This window comes from Brassica rapa, chromosome A07 (assembly GCF_000309985.2).
Source record: "Brassica rapa cultivar Chiifu-401-42 chromosome A07, CAAS_Brap_v3.01, whole genome shotgun sequence".
Classification (NCBI taxonomy): Eukaryota; Viridiplantae; Streptophyta; class Magnoliopsida; order Brassicales; family Brassicaceae; genus Brassica; species Brassica rapa.
The window spans coordinates 19,297,270-19,322,292 of NC_024801.2; the positions used below are offsets into that span (position 1 = coordinate 19,297,270).

At 38.5% G+C, this 25,023-nt stretch overlaps 5 protein-coding genes across 9 annotated transcripts; 3 read left to right on the forward strand and 2 right to left on the reverse strand.

Moving 5' to 3' along the window:
• The first annotated feature begins 148 nt into the window (after positions 1 to 148).
• On the forward strand, positions 149 to 2,694 carry LOC103830313 (putative glucose-6-phosphate 1-epimerase). The gene is made up of 8 exons (XM_033275023.1): positions 149 to 990; positions 1,088 to 1,162; positions 1,246 to 1,302; positions 1,384 to 1,547; positions 1,625 to 1,759; positions 1,848 to 1,950; positions 2,040 to 2,139; positions 2,222 to 2,694. Exons 1-8 carry the CDS (start codon positions 880 to 882, stop codon positions 2,428 to 2,430), a joined length of 954 nt encoding a protein of 317 aa, XP_033130914.1. The 5' UTR covers positions 149 to 879; the 3' UTR covers positions 2,431 to 2,694.
• Positions 2,671 to 5,338, reverse strand: LOC103830312 (exosome complex component RRP41 homolog). 3 transcript variants are annotated; one of them, XM_009106080.3, is made up of 11 exons: positions 5,207 to 5,338; positions 4,987 to 5,069; positions 4,874 to 4,920; positions 4,720 to 4,780; positions 4,597 to 4,635; positions 4,442 to 4,506; positions 4,273 to 4,351; positions 3,432 to 3,468; positions 3,158 to 3,360; positions 2,978 to 3,067; positions 2,671 to 2,884 (listed from the first exon to the last, which is right to left on the reverse strand). In XM_009106080.3, the coding sequence occupies exons 2-11, from the start codon at positions 5,038 to 5,040 to the stop codon at positions 2,837 to 2,839; spliced, it is 723 nt and encodes a 240-aa protein (XP_009104328.1). In that variant the 5' UTR covers positions 5,041 to 5,069; positions 5,207 to 5,338; the 3' UTR covers positions 2,671 to 2,836. The 3 variants fall into 3 exon arrangements, with proteins under 3 accessions (XP_009104328.1, XP_018508821.1, XP_033130916.1); XM_018653305.2 differs by having other exon boundaries at positions 4,987 to 5,051; positions 5,207 to 5,336; XM_033275025.1 differs by having other exon boundaries at positions 4,865 to 4,920; positions 5,207 to 5,296.
• A 251-nt stretch (positions 5,339 to 5,589) lies between these two features.
• LOC103830314 (ethylene-responsive transcription factor CRF6) lies at positions 5,590 to 8,543 on the forward strand. Its single transcript, XM_009106084.3, has one exon. The coding sequence runs from the start codon at positions 7,269 to 7,271 to the stop codon at positions 8,118 to 8,120; it is 852 nt and encodes a 283-aa protein (XP_009104332.1). The 5' UTR covers positions 5,590 to 7,268; the 3' UTR covers positions 8,121 to 8,543.
• Positions 8,544 to 13,952: 5,409 nt separating this feature from the next.
• LOC103830315 (abscisic acid receptor PYL9) lies at positions 13,953 to 18,120 on the reverse strand. The gene is made up of 3 exons (XM_009106085.3): positions 14,854 to 18,120; positions 14,561 to 14,776; positions 13,953 to 14,427 (listed from the first exon to the last, which is right to left on the reverse strand). Exons 1-3 carry the CDS (start codon positions 14,998 to 15,000, stop codon positions 14,227 to 14,229), a joined length of 564 nt encoding a protein of 187 aa, XP_009104333.1. The 5' UTR covers positions 15,001 to 18,120; the 3' UTR covers positions 13,953 to 14,226.
• A 289-nt stretch (positions 18,121 to 18,409) lies between these two features.
• Positions 18,410 to 24,471, forward strand: LOC103830317. 3 transcript variants are annotated; one of them, XM_033275020.1, is made up of 10 exons: positions 18,415 to 18,497; positions 18,721 to 19,100; positions 19,249 to 19,437; positions 19,538 to 19,630; positions 19,721 to 19,903; positions 19,984 to 20,086; positions 20,176 to 20,361; positions 20,485 to 22,823; positions 23,267 to 23,832; positions 23,939 to 24,471. In XM_033275020.1, exons 2-10 carry the CDS (start codon positions 18,846 to 18,848, stop codon positions 23,946 to 23,948), a joined length of 3,924 nt encoding a protein of 1,307 aa, XP_033130911.1. In that variant the 5' UTR covers positions 18,415 to 18,497; positions 18,721 to 18,845; the 3' UTR covers positions 23,949 to 24,471. The 3 variants fall into 3 exon arrangements, with proteins under 3 accessions (XP_009104335.1, XP_009104334.1, XP_033130911.1); XM_009106086.3 differs by having other exon boundaries at positions 18,413 to 19,100; XM_009106087.3 differs by lacking the exon at positions 23,939 to 24,471 and having other exon boundaries at positions 18,410 to 19,100; positions 23,267 to 23,836.
• Positions 24,472 to 25,023: the final 552 nt, after the last annotated feature.

Consider the following 25,023-nt stretch of genomic DNA (forward strand, 5'->3'; position numbering starts at 1 on the left):
GGTTTCTTTCTCTCTGACTATCCTCGTGCATGAACCAAAGAATCTGGCCGCTAATTATGGTATCATTCGTCTCCTCTAACCCTCAAAACTTATGTTTGTATGTATCTTCCTATTTAATTATAAAACAGGCTGGGCATTATTAACACACATAAATGGTGTTTAATACTGTATAATAATAATTCTCAAGTTAATATTAAAAGACGTTCTTCTATGTACTGAGGAAAGTTCATTTCTGTTTCCGACATGTCTATGTGAAGCAATGCACGTAGCCTCCTCCTCCTCCTCCTGAAGACTCCTATAAACCCCATCACAGATCTCTTACTTATCTTTTATTCCATAACAATATTTAGTATATTATTAACTCTCAAGTTCATCAAAGTGTTTCCTTAATCTGTTCTTCGCGTTTTTTCTTTTATTGGATTTCATCACTATCCTCAAACTTGTTCTTTTTTTTTTGCTCTTTACCATATAAAACTAAACCTGAAAATTTATTAATATTATCCCATAATATACAAATAAATGAAATTAACCAGTGGTGGTGATAATTACTAATAAGAATCTAAGATAGGTGTTTTGCTCATTCTATCGCCAAGTGTTGTTGCCTTCTTTCTCTCTATCCTTTATTTTATTTTATTTTTGCTTTGAGTGGAGAGTACTTAATGAGAGCAAAACAGTAGATTTCCAGATCTAATCACAGTCGTGGTCATGAGTTTCCTGTGAGAGAAAGAGAGAGAGAAAGAAAAAAAGCTATTTTGTCGTCTTGCTCCTTTCTTTGGGCTGTGGATTCAGACACAACTTGTCGGAAAATTCTTGAGATTTTCAAATTTAGAACAAGTAAAAGGTTGAAACTTTCTGAGCGAGAGAGAGAGAGAAGAAGAAATGGGTCATTACGCAGCAGTGTGGGATGATAAAGCAGCTACTGAGATAACCAAAGATTGGAATGGCATTGACCAAGTCCTTCTCCGTAACCCACACGGAGCTTCAGCAAAGGTTTCAACTTTTTCTCTTCAACTTCTTCCTCTTGTCTCTCTCTCTCTCTCAAAGTCGAGATTTTTAAGATCAATGTGTTGTGGGTTTGATTTTGCAGATTAGTTTACATGGAGGACAAGTGATTTCGTGGAGGAATGACCAAGGCGAAGAGCTCCTTTTCACTAGCAACAAGGTATGTGATTGTAGACCAAAACCCATCAAAGAAAGAAGCATAAAGATCTGATTTTTTTTTTAACAAATGTAAAATTGTGTTAGGCAATCTTCAAACACCCAAAATCAATGCGTGGAGGGATCCAGATTTGTTATCCTCAGGTAACTTTAGTGCTCTCTCATTGTTGTCACTTTTTTATTTTTGAACATTGTAATTGACTTTGTTTGTGTGTGTGATTGAAGTTTGGAGATTGTGGATCACTGGATCAACATGGGTTTGCAAGGAACAAAGTCTGGGTTATCGATGAGAACCCACCTCCTCTTGCCTCTAACGAATCCTTTGGAAGATCTTTTGTTGATCTTCTTCTCAAATCATCAGAAGAGGACTTGAAGCAATGGCCTCACAGGTAAGAAGAATCATCATTTGCCTTTTTTTTCTCTCTCTTTACAGATCCTAATTGTATGTGTGTGTTTCCATTTGCAGCTTTGAGTTCCGTCTCAGGGTTTCACTTGCCATAGATGGAGACTTAACATTGATTTCTCGTGTTAGAAACATCAATGGCAAGCCCTTTAGCTTCTCATTTGCTTATCATACTTACCTCTCTGTCTCAGACATAAGGTACTTTCTACTCTTTATAAAAGACATCATCAACAAAAAGATTATGTCTTTTGGTGAAATCATTAGTCTTTTTTTTTTGGGTTAACAGTGAAGTGAGGGTTGAAGGGTTAGAGACACTGGACTACTTGGACAACCTCAGCAAAAGAGAGCTTTTGACTGAACAAGGCGACGCTATAACCTTTGAATCTGAGGTAAAGATGATCATGCAAAACATTGATAGCTAAGAACAAGTATCTTTTCGGTTTTAACTCACAACAGAATGTTTCTATTTTGGTTTCAGATAGACAGGACTTACCTTAGATCTCCCAAAGTGGTAGCAGTTCTCGACCATGAAAGGAAAAGAACATATGTTATCGGAAAAGAAGGACTTCCAGACACCGGTAAAGAATCAGACAGTTGATTACTAGCTTTTTCTTTACATGATATGGGTTTCATTAGTTCATGATGGTGATGATGTTGCAGTGGTATGGAATCCATGGGAGAAGAAATCGAAAACCATGACGGATTTTGGGGATGATGAGTACAAAAGCATGCTTTGTGTGGACGGTGCAGCACTAGAGAGACCAATCACTTTGAAGCCAGGAGAAGAATGGACCGGCAAGCTTATGTTAACTGCTGTTAAATCCAGTTTCTGCTTTGATCAACTTGAACTTCAGAGCAAAGGATTCTGATTCTTTTAGAATCTCATCCTTAAAGAATATTATGCTTATTCCATTGCAAAGGTCTCTGCAGTTTTTTTGTACTGCAACATTGGAAAAGCAGAGTCATCGCTGTTTCTAGTTTAATTGCATGTTTGTTCTCTCATTTCTCAGTAGGGTTGTTTATAAGCTGGTGAATTCTCAGACCAGACTTGATGTAGTGTGACAAACAAAAAGCCTATGTTTTTTTCTCTTGGCAATGGCTAGTGTATCAATAGATGAAACATTAGGTGTTCAGTCTTAAGCTTTCAGATTCACATATTAACCAAAACATACTAACTTTGAGTTTGCATTACTAGCAGCAAAAGTTAACGAACTCAATTGACAAAAAAATCTTGGTACATAATCGTTTTTAACTATAGCTAGAAAGCTCTGAAGTTTATGCAGCTCGGCGATACTCTAGCTGTTTGGTGTTTTCTTGAAGTACCTTCAAAATAAAATAAAAAGCAGAACAAAAGATTTAGAAAACAAAGAATGCTCTTTAATGTTGTTTAAAAGATTAAGAACACCATTTGTTTACCTCGCGTACTCTCTCTGCAATCGCCTTGCAACCTTCAGAAGCCAAGGCAAAGACCGTTTCAAATGTTTCCATCGGTAACTTTGCATCCATCTACACATTTTGAACCGATACATAAACCGTCAGCAAATCAAATTTGATTGCGGATGTAAGAGAAGTGTGATGATATGAGAGAGATGAAACCTGAAGGAGTGTCACTTTGTCTAGTTTAGGTAGAATGCCGACGGTTACATCAGCTCCTCCAGCGCTATCTTCCACATAGTTGAGATCAAGAAGTGGAGTACTGTTTAAGTATCCAGCACTACAGGAAACAGCGAGATCACGCATTGGAATTCCAGCGTCTGCAAGAGCTAACGTCGCAGCATTGATACAAGCTGATCTTGTTCCTGGTTACCACAACACAACGTTAATGAAACAGATCCAGAGATTGAATAAACAAAGAGGGGTTCACAGCTACCTCCATCAGCTTGTAGAACCTGAAGGAAAATGTCAATCTGCATAAAAGAAACAATCCATCAAGACCCAATCTGTGTTTTAAAAGGCGATCGCCTTTTGCGCCAAGGCGCAAGGCGCACAGTGGCGATGGTCCTAGCGCCTCAGTCCTCTAAGGCGAGCCCTAGTTCCTCAAGGCGCTCGCCATGGTGCGCCATTGGCTTAAATATAAGCGCCTTGAACCTCTTAAGGCGCGCCTTATAGTTTCCGTTAAAACACTACTTTGACGGAACCCTTAAAACATCTTGGAACTCTATCACTACTTTCTCGACCATTTAAATATCCTTAAAACATAATGCTTAGATCTTCAGAGTTTTAGGTTTTGTTGGATTTGATCAATTGAATTTAGTTTTTTAGTTTCAAGTTCTTTGTTTAGGTGTTTTGGGGTTTATATATGTGTACATAGCTGACTATATTAGTGTGCATGACTAACTTGTTGCTGACTATATTAGTGTGTATAAATAAGACAATTTGGTATAGCTGACTGTACTAGTGTTATATACGAGTCTACTCTATAACTATCCTCTGTACGTAACCATAGAAATAGTTACACGTCTGTAGCTAACACATACACTTCTAAGTTATAACCTAAGAACATCTATCAATGCATATATAAGTTCTCTAAAGCTGTATATAACTAAACCACGTTTGAAAGCATTCTAACTATAAGGCGAGCGCCTTGTAGCGCCATGGCGCAAGGCGCATGGCTCCAACCTCCTCGCCTTAGAGCGCCATGCGCCATTTAAAACACAGGACCCAATATAGGACTGACAACAGATTCCTGACTTGAAATATCTAAGGCAAACCTGAGAGTGAGGCAAGAGTTCGGTTAATATGCAAGCTTCCATTGTCTGACGGATGACAAGAGATAGCTCTGTTGATCGCCTGACCATACCATAATACACACAAGAATTCAATTTTTATGACTAATTGCAAGAACAGTGAGTCTTTTAGATATGTAGTAAGTGTGTAAACCTGTCGTTTTTCTGTCTTCTGCGATCACCAGTACTAAAATGAGCCATACTATACTCACAAAGCACCTACCAAAAGTTAGAGAGAAGCATTTAAAATTCACAAAGCTTTTTTACCAAGAAGAATATACACAAGAAGATCAAAACATATACACATACCAATGCATGACCATTCTTTTGTTGGCTCTTGTTTTGAATCTAAGAGAGCAAAGACACATAATCTTAATTCACTTACTCATAAAATAAAAGGGCAATCATCAATCAATCATAGAGAATGAATACCTCTCTAGGGCCATAAACAGCTGCAATTACTTTTGTATTACCCATCTCGAAAACAGCAGAACTAGATAACAAGAAAAGAACGAACTTTGAGTTTTAATTCATGCAAGTGCCAGGTTAGAACTGAGATGAAGATAAGAGTACGAACTGTGTTTACCCATCAGCCTTTGAAACCACTCCAACCTCAGCTACGATTTGCCTCATCTATTACAAAAGCCATCAACTTGTGAAGGCTGCTAACAGAGACAAGGAGTAAAGATGCAAAGATACCTCATTGAATCGGCGACCATCTAATCGTAGACCTTCTGGGTTTACGTACTCCATTGCTGTGAGCTCTGAATCTAGAGATCTGACTGAAAAGACAGAACAAGTTCGAAACTTTATGTTACTATAGACGAGACAGCACAAGTTCGAAACTTTAATGTTTTCCGAAACAGAGAACCAAAACAAAAATCTGAAATAAGCGGAGAGAGAAAGAGAGGAGTTATACCTAAGCTGAAATTTGCGGCGAGGATACGTCGGAGGTTTAAGGGACGGCGTCGACGAGAGGAGAGGAGGATCGAACTCTGAATGAGTGAACTGAAACCTAAGGTTAGAGCTTTTGGGGTATCTTTTTGTGAATTAATTATGATTTTAAGGGTATATGTGTAAATTAAAGCTACATGTGGTCTTGGGCTCTTGGCCCTGCGTATGGGCCCTTCTCTGTATTATCTCTATGACTATTGTCAATCATATGCAATCCAGCGGTTGACCCCCAACAAAGTGTAAAATGATGTTAAATAGTGTTTGGGAGCTAATTAAGGACTGTACTTTGGTTGTAGTTTTTTTTTTGAAAAGGAAAAAAATCATGTTTGGTTGTAGTTGTTAGGCCTGGTACTTGCCTGGGTTTTAATCTATTTTATAAAAAATTGTTCTGAGTTTGGCTACTAGAGAAGATAAAGAAGTAGAACAGAGGCTTTTTTGGGTGTAAAGAACAAAGGTTGTGAACTGCTAAAACGTATAACTACTTCACTGTGGTGTTAGATTTGAGTCCATCAAGATTCAAGACTCTGTTTGAATAACGCTTACCTTTTATTTCACATAAGGTCTATGTCTTGATATATATAGATTCATTGCTAATAATAATGATATTGATACCAACGTGTCAGGACATACGTGTGCCCTGCTGCAGCCTGCAGTTGTTGAAGTGAAAGTGGTAACATATACTTATGAAAATGACGGGCTCGTGACGGAGGATGATGAAATGATTAATAAAGTTTTCTCCTTCCTCTGTATATGCAGTAAAAGCACACAAAATGAGATTTCAAGACACGAGTCCTAACGAACGCCATGCAATTTATTATTGTTCCATATATAGCATATTATATCATTTGGCTGTGTTATATTGTATTGATCTTGCCAGGAGTACAAGACGAACACCAACTATAAAACAGACAAAAGAATTTGAAATCACATGTAATGTAAGTAGTAGAATATTACTATTGTTTTAGTAATTAAGTTAATTTAATTTGTAATTTTATCAATTAGATTATTAATTTTCTTTTTCTAATGATTTTGTTTTCCCCGACCAATTCTAGTCAAAGCTCATTTAAAAATTCAAAACTTAAAAGGAAAATCTAATGTAGTTTACTTTTTTCCCTGTTTCCGACAAGAGACATTAGTAAATAACTAAATATTAGAGGGTGGCAGTGACTTGCCCTCCAAGCGAAAGATCGTTGGTTCAAACAATTTTAAAATGACGTTTCAAAATTGACACGAGACTACTACCATTACTCTCTTTTTAAACACATCAATAGACTCATTAGTCATTAGCATTAAAATTTTATTGGTGAGTGACATCCTCGTGACTAATCAATCTCACACGAGAAGGTCCCACAGACTGGCGCATGAGTTATTGGCGTGGAAGACTTAAAATGGCTTGGAGACCAAGCTATTAAGGTAGGACAAAAGCTCCACTCTCGATACGGTAACTAACACGTGTCAGAGATATAACGTCTCAATCTGAGATGCGGAAAGCCGTTTTGGAGTCCCCAATGGGTCACGAACCGCGTTAATTTCCCTAATACAAAGACCGATGTAATTTCCGGTTTACCATCTCTTTCGGTTTATAAACCATAATACTACAAAAATTCAGTATACAATTGTAATGAGTTTTTTTAATTTTATTTTAGTTCATGAGTAAAAAGAGTAAGTTCCTCTATTATGAATACTGCTAAACCGGTTTGAACAAAAAAAAGAATACTGCTAAACCGGTTTGAATACCGTATTAATATCTCTCTACAGTTAAACAAAAAGATACAATTTTAGAAAACAGTAAATATTCCAAAAAATCACATTAAATAAAAATGGCCATAAAAGTAAAAGGAGAATATGGAAATAATAAATGTCATGACTTATATATTTAAGTAAACAATGTTCCTAAGAAACGGCGAGTCTTCCTTCTTTAACATTTTGACTCATATCTTTTCTTTCTCTCTACGATTCATCACAGTTAAAAAAAAAAATCATCTTTAGTTTCTCTCTCTTTTGGTGATTATTACAGAGTTCGAGAGATGGAGAGAGGATCAAGAAGAGTAAAGTTCACGGAACATTGCACGGTCAAACCCGTGCCAGCTAAACCATCCAACGGCTCTCCGAGAGTGGTCCGAATCTCTTTCACCGACCCTTTCGCCACTGACTCATCAAGCGACGAAGAAGAAAACGACAAGGCTTCTCCGACTCCGAGAGTGAAACGGTACGTGGAGGAGATTCGATTCGGCGAAACCAAACCCCCGAGAAAAGCTAGATGCAAGGCGGAGAAGAAAGGCTGCGGCGGCGAGAGAAAGGCTAAGGCTGACGTGTCAGCGAATCCCATAAAGTACAGAGGCGTGAGGCAGAGGCGGTGGGGATCCTTCGCGGCGGAGATAAGAGACTCCGCGAGCCGTACTCGGATTTGGTTAGGGACTTTCGCCACGGCGGAGGAAGCCGCCGTTGCTTACGACCGAGCCGCGATTCGTCTCAAAGGTCACAACGCTCTGACTAATTTTCTTACTCCTCCTTCGCCGGAGGAAACAACGCCGGTTATCGATCTTAAAACGGTCTCCGGATGTTATTCCGGGAGCCAGAGCCTCTGTTCTCCGACGTCTGTTCTTCGGTTCAACGTCAAAGAGGAAACGGCGGAGGTGAAGCCTGACGTGGCGGGATTGTTTCCTGATCCGTACTCGTTGCCGGAGTTTTCTCTCGCCGGCGAGTGTTTCTGGGATTCTGAGTTTCCTCCGGAGCCGTTGTTTGTGGACGAAATCGAAATCCGTAAACCGGTTCCGAACCGGAGAGACGATGACGAACCGGAAGAGTTTTCGTTCCGGTTGAATGGAGATTTCGATTCAACTCCGTGGGATGTCGACAATTTCTTCGAGCTTGATTAATTAAGAAAATCGATTTTTTACTGGTTCTGAGATTTTTGTGACGATGATGATGACGTGGATGCATCTAGGCCGTGTGCTTGTCTTTTCGTTCATTGACGTGGACGGTTCTGATCGGCTGGACGCTGGAGCGCGAGAATAGCTCTGTTTAATTTTAGTTGTGGCTGGTTAAGTACTTTATTTAAGATAAAAAATGTCAGTGTCGCTTTAAGGTTTTTTGGCCCAGCATTTTCGTTATTTGCTCGTCTCAGCATGAGGAGGCAGAATATACGAAGTGTTTATAATGTTTATATTAACAATATTTTTTTTATCAACTGTAATTCCCCATCTTTTCCATTGTTATTTCGTACTTTGCATAAATCTTTCTAATAGCATCATGTAATGACAAGTCTTATGATAAACAAAATCTCCTTTTTAGAATTTGAAGTTAATACTCCATTTTACGTGGAGTAAACAAATAATTAAAACCGTAGTAGTATTATATAATTCTAACGCCGGTTTACTAATATCAGAAGCGAATTTGAAGCGGTTATATATATATATTAATAAATATATATATATTGTCAAAATTTTACCAGATGTCATACGATCTATATGATATCCTAGTGGAGATTCGAGTGTGTGTAGTGTGAAGTGATTCAAGGTATAGCCGAGAGACATGTTCTCTTGTCTGCTGCAAGAGTACTGCTGTTGTTTTCCACTTAAGTGTTAAAGCCCATTCATGTGAAGAACCAGACCATTGAATCCCATATTAGGCCTACCAAATGCGTTCACATTCTCAAAATTCACCATAAAAAGATGGCCGCAGTACTTCTGCTTCTTATTAGATTACATTATTTGCATTCTATCAAAACTTGATCGAGGCCTACGTGAAGAACTAGACAAGTGGAGTTTGGTATAATATAATTTCCGAAGGAAAAAAATTGCGTTGTCTTCTTGCTAATTGGCTGTTTTCTATTCTGTATTGTGGTCCGTCCATATGGTTAAGACAAAGGTCTAGAAACACAGGGGTTTATGGCCATTTTGATCTAAATTTTTGTTCAGTACTTAGTAGTATTATTCTTGACAAGAGTCCATAACAAATTTACAAATATTACAAGGAGAACTTGCCGAATCCCAAAGAATATGCAATAAAACAAAACATAGAGATGCACATAGTCAGAACCACTTGCAAGTTGAAGAACATGTAAAGCAACGGAGCATTTAATGCCTGCGGGTTGGACCGACCATATGAAAAAAAAGGAACAAGATTCAAGAAACAAAAGGAAATAGTAATACCGATACAAAATTCAGAATTTAGCCAATTATAGTTCCTGTATTTCAATTCAAACTGCGTGGGATATTTAGACCAGATAGTTTAGTCAAAGGTTGGGCCACAGAGATTGAGAGGTGAAGGCAAGTTGGCCAGTGGCAACAAATTTAATATTCCATTGGACCCAATAAGATCTTTCAACTCCTCTCAAGACGTCTTTACAAAGTTATTGCCGTTTCTTTAAGGTGGAAAAGAAGCTTAAAAGGAAAAATATAACTCGTTACACAAAAAGATCATATAAAGCATGTGTTTCTCTATTCATATTCATATTTAAAACTGTGTCAAAGAGCTCACTGTGCTTGACAGAAAAAATAACGCGAGTTAGCTTGGATATAGACTGTGTGCTATGCATGCTTGTTGAGGTGCAGTGTTCAAACCGAGGCAAGACAATAAAAATCAGGATCAACGAGAGATTTTCAGTGATGAAATGGAGTCATAAGTTTAGGCAGGAGAATTGCTGACAATTTCAGAAAAAGGCTGATCAGTTCTCAGCCAAACAAAGGATTTTGAATTCTTGGAAATGAGAACAAGTTTAAGCCAATATTTGTGGTGAGTTTGTTGTGGAAAGCAGATATTGAGGAGGCTCACACAAGATTGACAACACTACTGAAGTGGTTGCTATATACACTCTGCAACAGATTCATCATCGGTGGAAGAAGCAAAGAAAATTAAAATACTGGCACTTCAAGTACAAACACATGAATATGCAGGGGGTCGTCATGTCAAATATATATGTCAACTCATTAATAGGGAGGGAAAGCAATACATGTGCTCTAGTACTCAACTCAGACCAGTGCGACATAAGATTCAATTTAAGCATTTGAGTAGGATGATGGTAATAAGACGGCTTACTATATCGAAGAAACAAAGGGCAGGAAGTAGTGGAAGAGGATGACGTGGCAAGGGCCGTTGGATGTTCAAAGGAGGAAGAGTAAAGCAAAGACTCTGAGAGAAGGAGAGAATTTGCAGTTAGATTGTTTCTGTTGCAAGTGAGCTTAGTATAAGAAGCCGAGTTGGGCGAAGTGAGGATTATGCTTTGATGTTGTTTGATATAGACGATATGAGTCTGTACTTATCATGCGACTGATGATCTGAGCTAGTTCGTCATGAGAGATTTGCTTAGTTCATACTCAAAGCTGTAATCGATTCTCTCGTTGGTAATAAAGAAGCATTACATTGTTCATCGAGTTCTAGATAGCTAAAACCTATCATAGAAGGGGAAATCACACATATCAAATTATGCCAATTTTCCTACTGGGAATATTGTACCACGAGCAACAGTTGATCTTTGGTGTTGAGCGTTTCAAAGTAAAGCATAAGTGGAGATCTAAGCAGCTGCATTTTGTTCCAGAATAGGCTTTTATGTGTGGTCGGTGTTGTGTTCACAATTTGTTCTGCAACACTTTGTGGAAGATGGAAAGTCATTTACTTTTCTCTTCTATGCTATCTTTATATCCATATTAAAGTGCTAAATAACTGATTTTTCCTGTTTTCTATAAGCTAATGCGGACGGTAACAGAACAACATACCATGGAGTCATGGAGACATCACAGAAGCAACAGTACACATCAACAGACCCGACATAGAAGAACATTTCTTCATACCCTTCTAAAGAAAAATTGACTGTTTAATCTAATTGTTGCGTAAACTAAAAGCTACGGGTTTTTAGTCTTTTGTACAGATATGAAGATAAAGGAAAATAAAAGTATCAACGGATTTAAGAAACAAATGTATAAGACTGCAAATAATATATGACTGGAATATGCATCCAGATGGTCTATTTAGATGTCTTATCCAGATGGTCCATTTAGATGTCTTATCCAGATGCTTCATCTGGAAGATGCATCCAGATGATCCATTTAGATGTCTTATCCAGATGCTTCATTTCGGTGTTGTTCATTTTTTCATTTCGTCCATGCATCCAGGAGACTTGTTAATAAAATGATTAAAATATATTTTTTTTATTTCGACGGAAAAATAACATTATTACGGTTTTGGCGGAAAATACGTTTTTATGGGTTTGGCAGAAAATACATTTTTGCAGTTTGGCGGTAAAAATACGTTTTGCGGTTTTGGCGGAAAATGTGTTTTTGACGAAAAAGTGCGTTTTGCGGGTTTGACGGGAAATTTTTTTTTTTCGCGATTTTAGCGGAAAAATGCATTTTGCGGTTTTGGCGGAAAATGTGCATTTTTGGCGTTTTTGACGGGAAAAGTGCATTTTTTGCGTTTCTGGCGGAAAATATTTTTTTTACGGTTTTGGCGGAAAATGCGTTTTTCCGGGTTTGGCGGAAAATGTGTTTTTCCGGTTTTGGCGGGAAAATACGTTTTTCGGTTTTGGCGTTTTTTGCGGTTTCGGCGGGAATATACACGGCTTTCACAAAACACTGACTACAAATATTTGAAACATATATCATTCATAGAGACCCTTAGGAGTGAGGATGACTCATGATAGAAGATGTGTATACAGACAAAGAAACATAGACAAGTAAATAACTAAACTGGTTAGTGGGTTTGGTCAACGTTGTAATCCCTCACACCTTAATCTCAAATTATATCATGATATTGCGATTGGCAAAATTCTGATAAAAATACATGAAACAAGATATACTCCATGCATATGAGATCAAATATGCATCTACAAGCTGCATGTGAGATCCAATATGAATGGTTCATTGTGACTACTATCCAGTTTGACTGCATTGTTCCTACGCACAGGTCCGGCCCTGGGCTAAAGCCCGTGAAGCATAGGCTTCGGGCACCAAATATTATAACCAAATTTGGGGCGCCAAAATTGGTAATGTCTTATTGGTGTAGTGGCTAGAGAACCTGTATGTCTCTACAAGATGGTGGGTTCGATCTTATCTAGGGATATCATTTTTGTAATTTTGCTTTAGGCATGTTTTTACTCTAGACCAGTACTGTCTACACAACGAAAATAGATAAAAAAAAATTTTGGAATGAGACTAATAGGCTAACATTAATTCAGATAAATCGACCAAATGTTCACATTATGATCTATTCAACTATCATATGATCAACTAGTCATTATCCAAAGGCAAGAATGTACTCTTAGATGCCACAATGTCAGTGGCGGACCCACATCGGAGGTAGGGGTGTCAACTGACACCAGTTAAACCAATAAATTTTTTTTTATTGTAAGCAATTACAACCGTTTTAGCTATTTATGTTGGTCTGATCCTCCTGTTGACACCCCCAAAAAAATTAGATTTGATTCTACCCTGACACCAGTTTTTTATATTTATTTTCACCACTAACTTTAAGTTTTAAAAATCATTATTATATGGCAACAGTATTTTAAATATTATATATATATATATATATATCTTTATGCTGTTAATTATGTTTTCTTGATTTTTTTTTAAAAAAAATATTAAATTTTAATAATTATAAATAAATAAATAAGTAATATATTTATGATAACGGTAAAAATATTCTCTGTCCGCCACTGCACAATGTAACCAAGCATCAGTCCTCACAAATTTCAATTACACTCCATAAAAGATACTTGCATCTAGGCCTGGGCGTTCGGGTCTTCGGGTCGGGTTCGGGCTGGTTTCTTTCGGATCCGGGTCTTTCGGGTCCTAAATATTTAGATCCAATAGGTATTTAGAAATTTTCGGTTCAGGTTCGGATCGGTTCTTCTCGGGTTCAGATCTATAATTAAAATACCCATAAAATACCTATAATTTTTCGGGTCCATATCGGGTCCGGGTCGAATTCGGGTACTTAGGATCTAAAAAAGACATGACATACCCAATTCTATCAAATTTAGTTAATATTTGTCATATATATCTAAAATTTTACAAAATAACCTAAATGAAACTATTAATAATTAACATAAAACATTTTTAAACTCTAAATTTTACTTTTTAAAGCTTCATATTACTTAAACAATATTACAAAATAATAACAAATGTTGTTAATAAAAGATATTTCAACTAAATCATAAAATAATATATATAAAATAGAACACAAAAACATTATAGTTTTAGATATACATGTTTTTAAGTTGGGTACAAATCGGTTTTTATCGGGTCGGGTCTATTCGGGTCGGTTCTTTTCGGGTCTGGGTCTATTCGGGTCGGTTCCTTTCGGTTTCAAGTCCATTCGGATACAAAAATTTAGACCCAAAAGGTACTTATAAATTTCCGGTCCGGATCCGGATTGGGTATTTTTAGGTCGGTTCCGGTTTGGATCTTCGGGTCCAGGTTAAAATGCCCAGGCCTACTTGCGTCAGCAGCAACAACAAACAAAATCAGTTTCCTTTTAACTCTTATGCGGAAAACCCAAAACCAAACTAAATATCTGTTTTGCAAATACATAAAATTACTCTGTTTTATTAATACAGAGGATCATTCCTTCAAGAAGTGATGTTAAGTGACTTAAGTTGCTGCAATTAATTTATCCTATAATATAGATTTTGTTTAGTTCTGGTTGTAATTAAAAGACTTGGATATATAAAAGTTGGAAGTTGAATTTCCTCTGTTTTCTGAAACCAAAAATTTTAAATCTAACTCACTTTTTGGTGGTCCATATATTTCACAAATAGAAACTTGACTGAAAGGTAAAACTACATTCCTGCCCTGACTAAAAAAATATAGAGCTGCAGTTTATAACTTATACAACCACACACACATAATCAGTCCCAAATGAGTACTAGAGGAATCTCTGTCTATAATCCAGAGAGCATGTATTTCACGTGATCAGTTTCGCCTACCAGTGTTGCTATATACGATCCTACAATTTGAGGACGAACACTAAGTACCAGTCCATAACTCATGTCATGTTCTGAGCAGCCATTCTTTCGCAAACACTAGACAGAGATTTGAGATTGCATCGTATAAGTGCTTCCACAAAGTAACAAGTCTCGTCTTTGGTGTTCCCTTCTGGTACATCCACCACAAATGACTCTATTACCATTGTCCCCGCTTTCTCATCTATTATCTCTGGGTGTACTGTAACCACTGATGAGTAGTTCTGCAATAACAGAAAAATGAAGGTTTAGTTCATTGAAGTGGTAAAGGCTAGTCAATTGGACCTACAGCTCTACTGAAAGAATCCATCAACTCGAAGCCTAGTTCGTTGGGAGATGCTAAAGCCACACTCAAACCTTAAGCCTGTGATCACCACCCAGGATTTTGATACCAAGAATGTGTTCGTTATCGTCAAAGAACTCCAATCTCTCGGTGCTAGTAGTAGCTGGGAGGCCAGATCTAACGTTCACCTCTCGAACACAGCCAATTCCAACGTCACCTTTCATTACACACCTGCTGACAAAAGGCTTGTATATCTGTGGCTGATCGAATCTCCTCACCAGAGACCAAACCTGTTGATGATCAAATCAAAACAGCGATAAACACACAAGGGAGAGCGATATACAGGGACAAAGAAACATAGACTTACCAGATGGACAGGCGCTTTGATATACTTAACGAGAACCGAAGAACACTGGTTCTCCTTAGGATCGTGTCTATGATTCAATCTAATCTGAATAAACTCCGCCGCGCCACCCGAAACATCTCCGTCTCCCGCAGCTATCGTGGAGTTCATGTTTTATATAGATGATTCTCGTTTATAGAAAATTGTTCTCTGTTTTTTTTTTCTTTAATGTTCTTAGGAATCTCTTTGTATAACACCAAAAGAAAGAGAATATAAAAAAGATTCTCGATGATTCGAGAGACTTGACGAAGAAGAAGAGGTTGATGAGATAAGGATGGGGTTACAAGTTGCAGAGAGTTTGGTGCAATGTACAGAGGATTAACGTCAGCTTCATTATATATCCCCTCTACTTTTTTTTGTTTTTTATTTATTATTATGGGTCCAGTGACATGTAATTAGTTATTATTACTATTCGCCTATTCGCATATTCGATTTTACATATGAATATGTTGATGAAACAAATCTTATGAAGATCAATGTTATGTTATTTATTATTCCCGGTGAGTTAGGTATGTGTTCTTTTGTTAGTGTTGGCCCTTCAAAGTGTTCATATACAATGCGATGTACATCATTTTCAGATAATTGTATAATAAGCGTAAACCTAACTTTCTCTCAAATTAAATCATGCATATAGAGCATTGTTGACTGTTTTTAGTTCAGGGCTTTATAAATTTGTCACTGTCATCTAAAGCTTCCAATCTAGAGTTTTCCAAACTATTTTCTTAACAATAATAGATAGTACATTTTAAATGAGTATGAGTGTATGACATATCATATCTAAATTCAAATATTTATTGACCATTTGACTTTTTAGTACTTTTTACAAAGAAAAGTCAATCGGCATGGGCTCTCAATGAAATCCTCTGTTTTCTCAGATTATAATCTCTTTAGTGTGGTCATCGATGTTATAATTAGGGATCTGATTCTTTAAAGAAAACCTCTTCTTCGGGCCAACTAAGTTTGAGGTAAAGATAGTGAATTATGTTAGGGATGGCCATTTATGGTTCAATTTGGTTATTTAGATGGAGGTGTCTAAGATAAGTTTTCAAGATGAAAAATAATCAAAAAAGGTAAAAAGATAGAAAGACAGTCAAATACGGTTCTCAAATTAGATGTTTAGGAACATTAGGAGAAACTCCATTAACCAAGTGTCACTTTCATATTGGTTAATGAAAAATAAATAAAATTTAATTGCTTAAATCAACTGCACTTTTAACCGATAAAAGGGTGCTCTTAGGTTTGGTTTTTACTAAGAGGCATTAGAACACCATTAACAACCCACAATGGAGTGCTTAAAACTTTTTTTTTTGATAAAAAATAATAAAAAAAATAGATCAATTGCGGACCACCACATGTCAGTGGGATCGCGAACAGTCCAAGCAGCTGTGCTTAAATAGGCTGCAGAAGAGCTGGTGCTTAAAATTTTATAGGTCATAACCTATTATTATATTATTTTTTATTAAACACCTCCTCTCATAAGCACTTGGGTTAACATGATTATTTTGGGTTCTTAGAGTGAAGTTCTTACCGAAATATAAGAAACGGTCTCTTAACTTATTTAAGAGCTGGTTCTTAACTTTTTTTTAGTTAAAAGTTAAGAGACGTGTTCTTATATTTCGTTAAGAACTCCACCTTAAAAATCCCCAATAATCACGCTCTAGAACACCATTAACCTAACAACCCATAATGGAGTGCTTAAATTTTTTTTTATTTTCTTTATTATTGATTAAAATAAATTAAAAATAGACCACTCGCGGACCGATACATCTCCACGATTACGTGTCAGTTTAGTCCGCGAAAAGTACAAACAGCGGTGCTTAAATAAGCTGCAGAAGAATTGATGCTAAAATTCTGTGGATCCCACCCTGAGATCCACCTAATATTATATTATTTTTTGTTAAACACCCCCTCCATAAAGGTTAAAGATGCCCTTAAGTCCACAGAGGAATCTATGAGAGGCAACAAAAGGAATATACGAACAGTTTCTACCCGAAATAATCGAGCATTTGTCTCGAACACGGCTATAGAGCTAAGTTTCAGTTTCACGTCACTCTCTTGAAGGTAACTCTCGTTAATAATGAACCTGATGTGCTGCTCATGAACTCGTTAATTAGTTTTAAAGCCATGAAACATGTGGTCACGTTTGGTTCACCGTTTGTATCTTGTGGTGGTGAAAAGATTTTGGAGGAGCTTGGTCTTGACGAGAGACATGTTCACTGTGTGATGATGATGCATAGAGATATCGTCCCACGAGCTTTCTCGTGTAATTACCCTGACTTTGTTGCTCTCATCCTCAAACTTTTGAACGGATCGTTCCATGCGCGACTCCTTGTCTCAACAAAAACAAGTCTAAGGACTTTCACGTACCAATCTGCATTGCATGTTTAACTTATATGGATGTTAGAAATATTTGGATGTGTCTTTGCTAACATACATGCAAGTACTTGGAATCATCTCTATCCTCCTGGTCCAGAGGTGACATGGCTTAGACAAGTCTGGTTCATGAGATCACATTCCGTAGCACGCCTTCTTCACATGGGTTAATGTCCGACATCGTCTGGCAACTAGAGATAGGATGAGACAATGGGGGCTTGACGTACCTGCTTCCTGTGTCCTTTGTGCCAATTGCGCTGAATCTAGGGAACACCTCTTCGTTCAGTGTTCTTTCAGCTCCTCTGTTTGGCAACACTTTATCAATCGGGTTAATCTCCACCCTCCTCAGTCCTTTGAAGCCATTTTGGAGTGGCTTGCTCGGCCTTCAACGGACCAACACATAACGCTCATCTGTAGACTCTTTTACCAAGCTTCGATGTACTCCATATGGAAAGAGCGCAATGCCGCTAGTGAGGACTAAACAAGTTAATAAAAAAGTTGTATACATTTCTTGTGGTGACGACAAATCGAGTTAATAAAAAGGTTGTAAAGCCGTTAAAATATTCATGGGCTTGCTAGGAAGAAACAACTAATCCCAATATTAAACTCAAATATGTCGTTAGGTAGGCCCATTAAATAAATCATGCTTGTGTTTTTTTGGACAAAAATCATGCGTATAAGAGAAAAATCAAACTAATCCTAACCAATATCATAATTTCTCATCTGATTAATCAAGAAACACACAACATTTCATAATCATTACACACTTATAAGAAATTATGTCTGCAGAACGAAAGCGACACCTGTTATATGCATATATACACATCAAAATTAAATCAACCAAAGAGATAAGAGGTTCATAAAGTCACTTCTATGACTTTTTATGGAATGGTTTCATCCATAGGAAAATTAGTGAGCACGTGGAATATTTGCATACTCAAAATAGAAATACGTAACATTCACCATTTTAATTGTTTTTTATTATTATTACTAATGAAAGCAAAAATTTATAATTGTGTGTGTGTAAACTCTACATTCCACAATGATAATTAGCACAATTAATACAGACATTAAATGTTTTTTATTTAGAAAAGTACGGAAACACCCCCCGCCTATCCTCGTCACCAAACACTCCCACTTTGGCCTCCTCCTCCCAGAAACAAAGAGATAGTAGAGAATAGAGAAGAAGATAACAAAAACCTAATAGATGAGCAGCGATTAGAGAGTCCGTGAGTGTAAGCAACCTTTTTGGATGAATCTCGCATTTGCCCTCTCGATTCGTCGATACTGCTAGATTTTCTCTGGATCAATCCTCCTAGGCTTCTTATTCATTTCCGCTCCTTTCTGTTTTTAGAATCTCCCTCCCTCCCTAGGGTTTTCCTTCTTCCTCCTTATCCGATTCCCGATTGGAGACTGAATCGTCCGCAATCGATTTAGATTCTTACTGTTTGGTGGCAGATCGAAGGTAGATTTACTCGGCGGAAGAGACAATCTAATTTAATGCTTGCTTGACAGTAACCGTAACGGTTGGGTAGATAAGAGTCTTTGATTGGATTAGAAGGTGAAGTTCGGGAGAGATTTGCATGGGTGAGAATGAATCATGGGCGGCGGCTTCTCCGCCGTCGTCGCCGAGTGGCTTGTTTCCGAACGGGCTGTTGCCGGGGATGTCTGCTTCTGTGACACGGCCTCTCGATGCGGAAAGGTGGGCCGTTGCGGAGGAAAGAACCGCTGAGCTCATTTCTCATATACAGCCGAATCCGCCTTCGGAAGATCGGCGGAATGCTGTTGCTAGATACGTAAGGAGGCTTATCATGGAATGCTTTCCTCTTCAGGTTGAGGTGGGTTTCCTTTTGTGGATGTGGTTGGTGTGACTGTTTGTTTGCTGTTTGCTCCTGTTATTATCCAGATAAAGCTTGGAGATTTGTAGTGTGTTTTTAATTCATATATGATATTTGACTTTGTGTATCACTTTTCATTTTCTACCAGATCTTTACTTTTGGATCTGTGCCACTAAAGACTTACTTGCCCGATGGAGACATCGACTTAACGGCCTTCAGCACTAACCAGAATCTGAAGGATTCTTGGGCTAATTTGGTTCGTGATATGCTGGAAAAGGAAGAGAAGAATGAGAATGCTGAGTTCCATGTCAAAGAAGTCCAGTATATTCAGGCAGAAGTATGCCCCCCTTTATCCTAATGATATTGCTTCCCCCTGGGTTTGGTCTATGTCTCCATATTAGACTGTGTGTTAAGATTTTGCGGGTACAATGTTTCAGGTGAAGTTAATTAAGTGCCTGGTGGAGAACATTGTGGTGGATATATCTTTCAACCAGATTGGAGGGCTGTGTACGCTATGCTTCCTTGACCAGGTCAACCATAGAGAACATTCCACTTGCTTTCTCTTTCTGAATTTGGCTTGATTTTTAATTTTCTATATCTTTATGTTTTTATCTATGCAGGTTGATCAGTTTATAAACCAGAACCATTTATTCAAGCGTAGTATCATATTGATTAAAGCCTGGTGTTATTACGAGAGCCGTATATTGGGAGCTCACCATGGGCTTATTTCAACATATGCCCTGGAAACCTTGGTTCTTTACATATTTCATGTTTTCAACAACTCATTTTCTGGACCCCTCGAGGTAGTGACATTACCAAACTGTCTTTATTCTGTCAGGAATGGTTTCGTCAAATCGCCTGACTTGATTGCTTGCATTTGTAGGTTCTCTATCGTTTTCTTGAGTTCTTTAGTAAGTTTGACTGGCAGAATTTTTGTATTAGCCTATGGGGCCCTGTTCCAGTTAGTTCACTACCAGATGTAACAGGTATTTACAAATGCTGTCTATCTCACCTTTGCTTTTGTTGTGCATCTAACTGTCTATAGTACTGATTATGTTCCTATGCAATTTTGCAGCGGAGCCTCCTCGAAAAGATGCTGGAGAGTTACGACGTAACGAAGCGTTTCTCAAATATTGTAGTAGAGTTTATGCAGTTAACCCTGTTGCTCAGGAGACACAAGGGCAGCCTTTTCTTTCCAAGCATTTCAATGTCATAGACCCTTTGCGTGAAAACAACAACCTTGGACGCAGTGTTAGTAAAGGTGCTGCCTGTTTCAGATTTTATTTATTATTTCTTTATCAAATATGAAGCTAGAAGATGCACAAACATGTTGGTTTATTTACATGCTTGGATTTTGTTTTTGTTGGTTGAATTGTTGTGGCAGGTAACTTCTTTAGGATACGAAGTGCATTTACTCTTGGTGCTAAGAAGTTGGCTAGGTTACTTGAATGCCCTAAGGAGAATTTGATTCATGAGGTTAACCAATTCTTTATGAATACATGGGATAGACATGGCAGCGGTCGTCGTCCTGATGCTCCTGGAAATGACCTATGGCTATCAAGAAGACTGGGAGATCCTGAGCCTTGTCTTCAAGCTGAAAATGCTAGTAGTTCTTCAAGCAGCAAAAGAAACCAAAATTCCATCCGTTCTGGTGAGGTTCAAGGAGCTCGCAGTATGCCCTCTCAGCAGAATAACTGTGGAACAGAAGTTACATCTAAAGCAACATATCAAAACCCAAAGAGTTGTGGTAACGCTTACCAACTTGCTCAAGAAGCTCGTTCTAATCAAAATGCTTCAAATGATAAACTTCAGCAAACTGTTAAGCCAGACATTATGGTGAATAGTTTTCATGGAAGGCATCTCTTTGCCAGAACGCGGTCGAGTCCTGAGCTTACTGAGACATGTGGTGAAGCTCTTTTGCAACCAAGGCGCAGTAGAGCCCCAGAAGCGGGAAAACGCCAACCTAATTCTATGAGGGCTGAAAATATCAGGAAAACTAATATGGGGTCTGAAAGTTTGTCAAGCAATATCAGATATGCGGCTGACTCATCGTCAGTTAGGCATACACCATCCCCTCGAAGTCCTGATAGTACTGCTGACATGAGCAGCGCAGTGAACAGTTATTATGATGATTTAGGTTCGGTTTCCGTGAATGAAGATTTTTCTGCCGCAGGGGAACATGGAATGCAACAGGAAGAGCAAGATCTTGTTAACTCGATGGCATCTTTTACCCGGGAAGGTTTTAATGGACACTTTCCTTTTCCTTTTAATTTTCCTACGGGCCACATGCCTTTGCAAATTACACCAGCCATGTTAGCTTCAATGGGATATGGTCAGAGGAATGTGCCTGGTATTGTTCCTTCTAACTTTCCTTTCATGGAGACACCTTGGAGTACTAATGTACAATTTCAGCAAAACTTTGCTTCTTCACCATTTACCCATTATCTTCCTAGTGGATCCGATCCAATCTCAGAAAAGCTGAGCAAAGCTGGTAATGAAGATATGGGGTCTCCACAAGTGAATGTTGACGAGTCTGGCCATGAGCACTGGCACGAGCAAGAACGCGGAACTCATATTTGTAGACTTGAAAATGGTCATGATGGAATGCATCAGGCAAACGATAAACATCATTCATCTTCTGCAGAGCACGTTACTGTACCCTCAAGTCGTAAAATACGGTCAACAAGGGGAGATGATTTAGAAAATTCCCACTCTCCAGTCAGAGGAAGTCAGATTCAGAGTGAGGAGAGAAATGCAGGCTCTAGATCTGTTTCTTGTGCTAGTTCCGTTAGAAGTAGGACTTCATCTGAAAGCTCTTGGGATGGATCAACTACAAGGGGCTCAAAGCCAGCTAGGGATAAACGGAATAGGAAAGTAGGTTCTGGGGCTGTGCCTGCACTGTATGGAAAAGGGAAGAGTGTTACTGAGCACTCAATCCAGGTTGAAGATGATAACAGAGAATGGATTCCTGTATCTAGCAATGAAGCAATCGGAAGGGATTTTGGCCCTCGGCCACCTGTTGCTTCATTTCAACTTCAGAGGCATCAAATACATGGTCATGAATTAGCTCAGGCAAGTGGATCAGAGTCCACAGTGCCTCTTGCTCCATTTATCCTTGGCCATGGCATGCAACAAAACGAAGCTGATAGTTCCGGATATACTTTTTACCCCACTGGACCACCTGTTCCATTCTTTACAATGGTTCCAATGTACAACTATCAAGCTGGTGGTAATGCTACATCAGATGCTTCGGCAAGCCATCTCAGTGTGGATGAAGGAGTAGATAATCATGATTCCTGTAAAAGTTTTGACTCGTCAAAGGGAGACCAGTCCGATTTAAATGTGTCTTCGCAATCTACCAGAGCTGGGTTGTCTGTAGAACCAACAGAGCTCAAGAATGATATTCTCAATGGAGATTTTGACAACCATTGGCAAAATTTGCAGTATGGCCGTTATTGCCAAAATTCTCAACATCCGCCGGTGTTGTATCCTGCTCCCGTCGTAGTGCCACCTACTTATCTCCAGGGGCGTTTACCATGGGATGGCCCTGGAAGACCTCTTGCTTACACCAATGTAGTTAATCAGCTCATGGCCTACGGACCTCGTATTCTACCCGTTGCCCCTGTACAACCTGTTTCTACCAGGCCACCTAACATTTACCCTCGTTATGCTAATGAAGCTCCCAGATACCGAGGTGGGACGGGGACCTATTTTCCAAATCCTGTAAGAACTGAATCCCTTCCTTAATACTTGCGTGCATGCTTTCCAAATCCTGTGATGTGTAGGTTGTTCCCTATCCATAGGTTGTGTGAGATTTCTACAAACTTACAAACTTGAGCTACTTCGTAAGGCATGAAAGATGAGCTTTTGTGTTATTTTCTTATTGATAAAATGTTTGACAGTCTTGTGGCGTATGGGTCTTGAATGAATTAACAGTATGATTTGTCTGCTTAATCTACTTGCATGTTTTGGGAGGTTTTGGGCATGTTTCAGGCTTATGGTTTTGGTTCTTGGTCGTTTGCTCTTTATCCAACCCTGCTTGTTATATGCTATCTCCTCCTTTACTGATTCTATATTATCTTTTGTTTGTTAGTATCTTTAGATATAAAACTCATGACGGTTTTGGTTTGTCAAACTGCTCTAAACTTGTGTTGAATTGGTTGCAGAAGATTTCCCCTAGGGAGCAGCGGCCGACATCCGGCGTGAGGCGAGGGAATTATGGGCATGACAGAAACGAGCACCACAGCGATAGAGAAGGGAATTGGAATAACTCAAAGGCACGGGGTTCTGGGCGAGGCCACAGCAATCGTAACCAAGCTGATAATAAGCCAAGGCAAGACCGATCTGATAGGCAATGGGGGTCGTCGTATAGGCATGAATCGTCCTCGTATTCTTCTCACCAATCTCGAAACGGTCCTGTTCGCTCACATGATGGTCCTGGAAATGTTGCTTATAGCATGTACCGAATGCCACCGGGCATGAAGCAGAACAATGCGACTTCTTCAGAGGGACATAACGGTCCACCGGTGATGATGTATTATCCACACGATCATAACTCTGTTTACAATTCACCAACTGAACAGGTCGAGTTTGCGTCCCATGGACCTGCGGGTGAAGCGCCACATCGAAATGACGGAAACCTTTCTGCTGGTGGAGCATTTGAAGATCAACCAAGGTATCGTGGTGCTCATATGTCTTCACCTGATGATCCTTCCTCGCCTCGTTTCCCCAGGTAAAGCTTGGTAATATAGTCTTCCGATAGCAGACAGACGAAATGTTGGTATCAGAGCGAAACAACATTCTTGATGAGACTATTCTTCTTGATGTACACCGAACAGGGGGAAGTAACAGCAATGCGGCGTGGTCAAGTTTAAGCTGGAATAAAGACAAGAACTTAGAAGAAACAGTGTGATTACATCACTAGGGATCTTTGGAAATCAATCAAAAGAAGGCAAAAAGCTGTGAAGCGGTGAAAAGAAGAATCAAAGACACGAATTTAATCAACCTCAAGACCAATCTGGAATGTTCTGTTCAAAGCAACAAAGAAGGAGAGCAAGTCAAGAGGTCTCGGTAAGCATCGCTCAAGCGATCCAAAAGCTAGCTGGTTACACAAAAACGCAAGACTCTTTCTCAAAGCGAACTCAACGTTTTGGTAATTTTTTTCTTTCTTTCTCTTTCCTTAGAATTTCATTCCATAGAAAATGTAGCTTCTTCTGCCCACATAGAGGACTCTATTAGAATTCAGGGCTTATTGTTTTCTATCAAAAATTCAAGAAATAATTTGTCTACGTTTCTTTTAGAACAAAAAAAGGAAAAAAACGTACACTGTTGGCTGTAGTTTTATTTCGATTATTATCCAGAAAATTTACCTTCTGTAGGTTAGTTAAAAAAAAACCTTTGTTGGATCATTACTGCGCTTAGAGTGGTGTCATGTAAACACTGGTTTCTTTCGGACCAAACTCTCAAAGCTGCAGTTTTTGCTTTGTCAAGCAGACATTGTTTTGTTTTTGTAGGCAAATTTTTGTCGGGTTGGTATATGAACAGTGTGGGGTGTTTTGCTTTGCTTATGTTTTGGGCCATTCCTGGGCTTAGTGTGGGCCTATGAAAAATTTGTGAAACGGAGTACAAGCCTATCCTTCCCGTTGCGCCAATATCTCCAGTTTCATGCAAAATCTACTTTGTATACACAATACAAAATCTAGTGTCAAGATAATATACAATGCTGTCTGTCTACACCATTTCAAATCAGTCAGTCAGATGAAACCAAACAAAAAGGAAAAAGATGAATACGACGAAAGAACAATTTTTAATCTGAATAAATAAACTCCAATATTTACAAATCTTTAATAGAATATATATAGTTGTGGAAGTGTTTTGGAGGTAACATAACATGTTGAATTGTTTAACACATTTCAACGTAGAG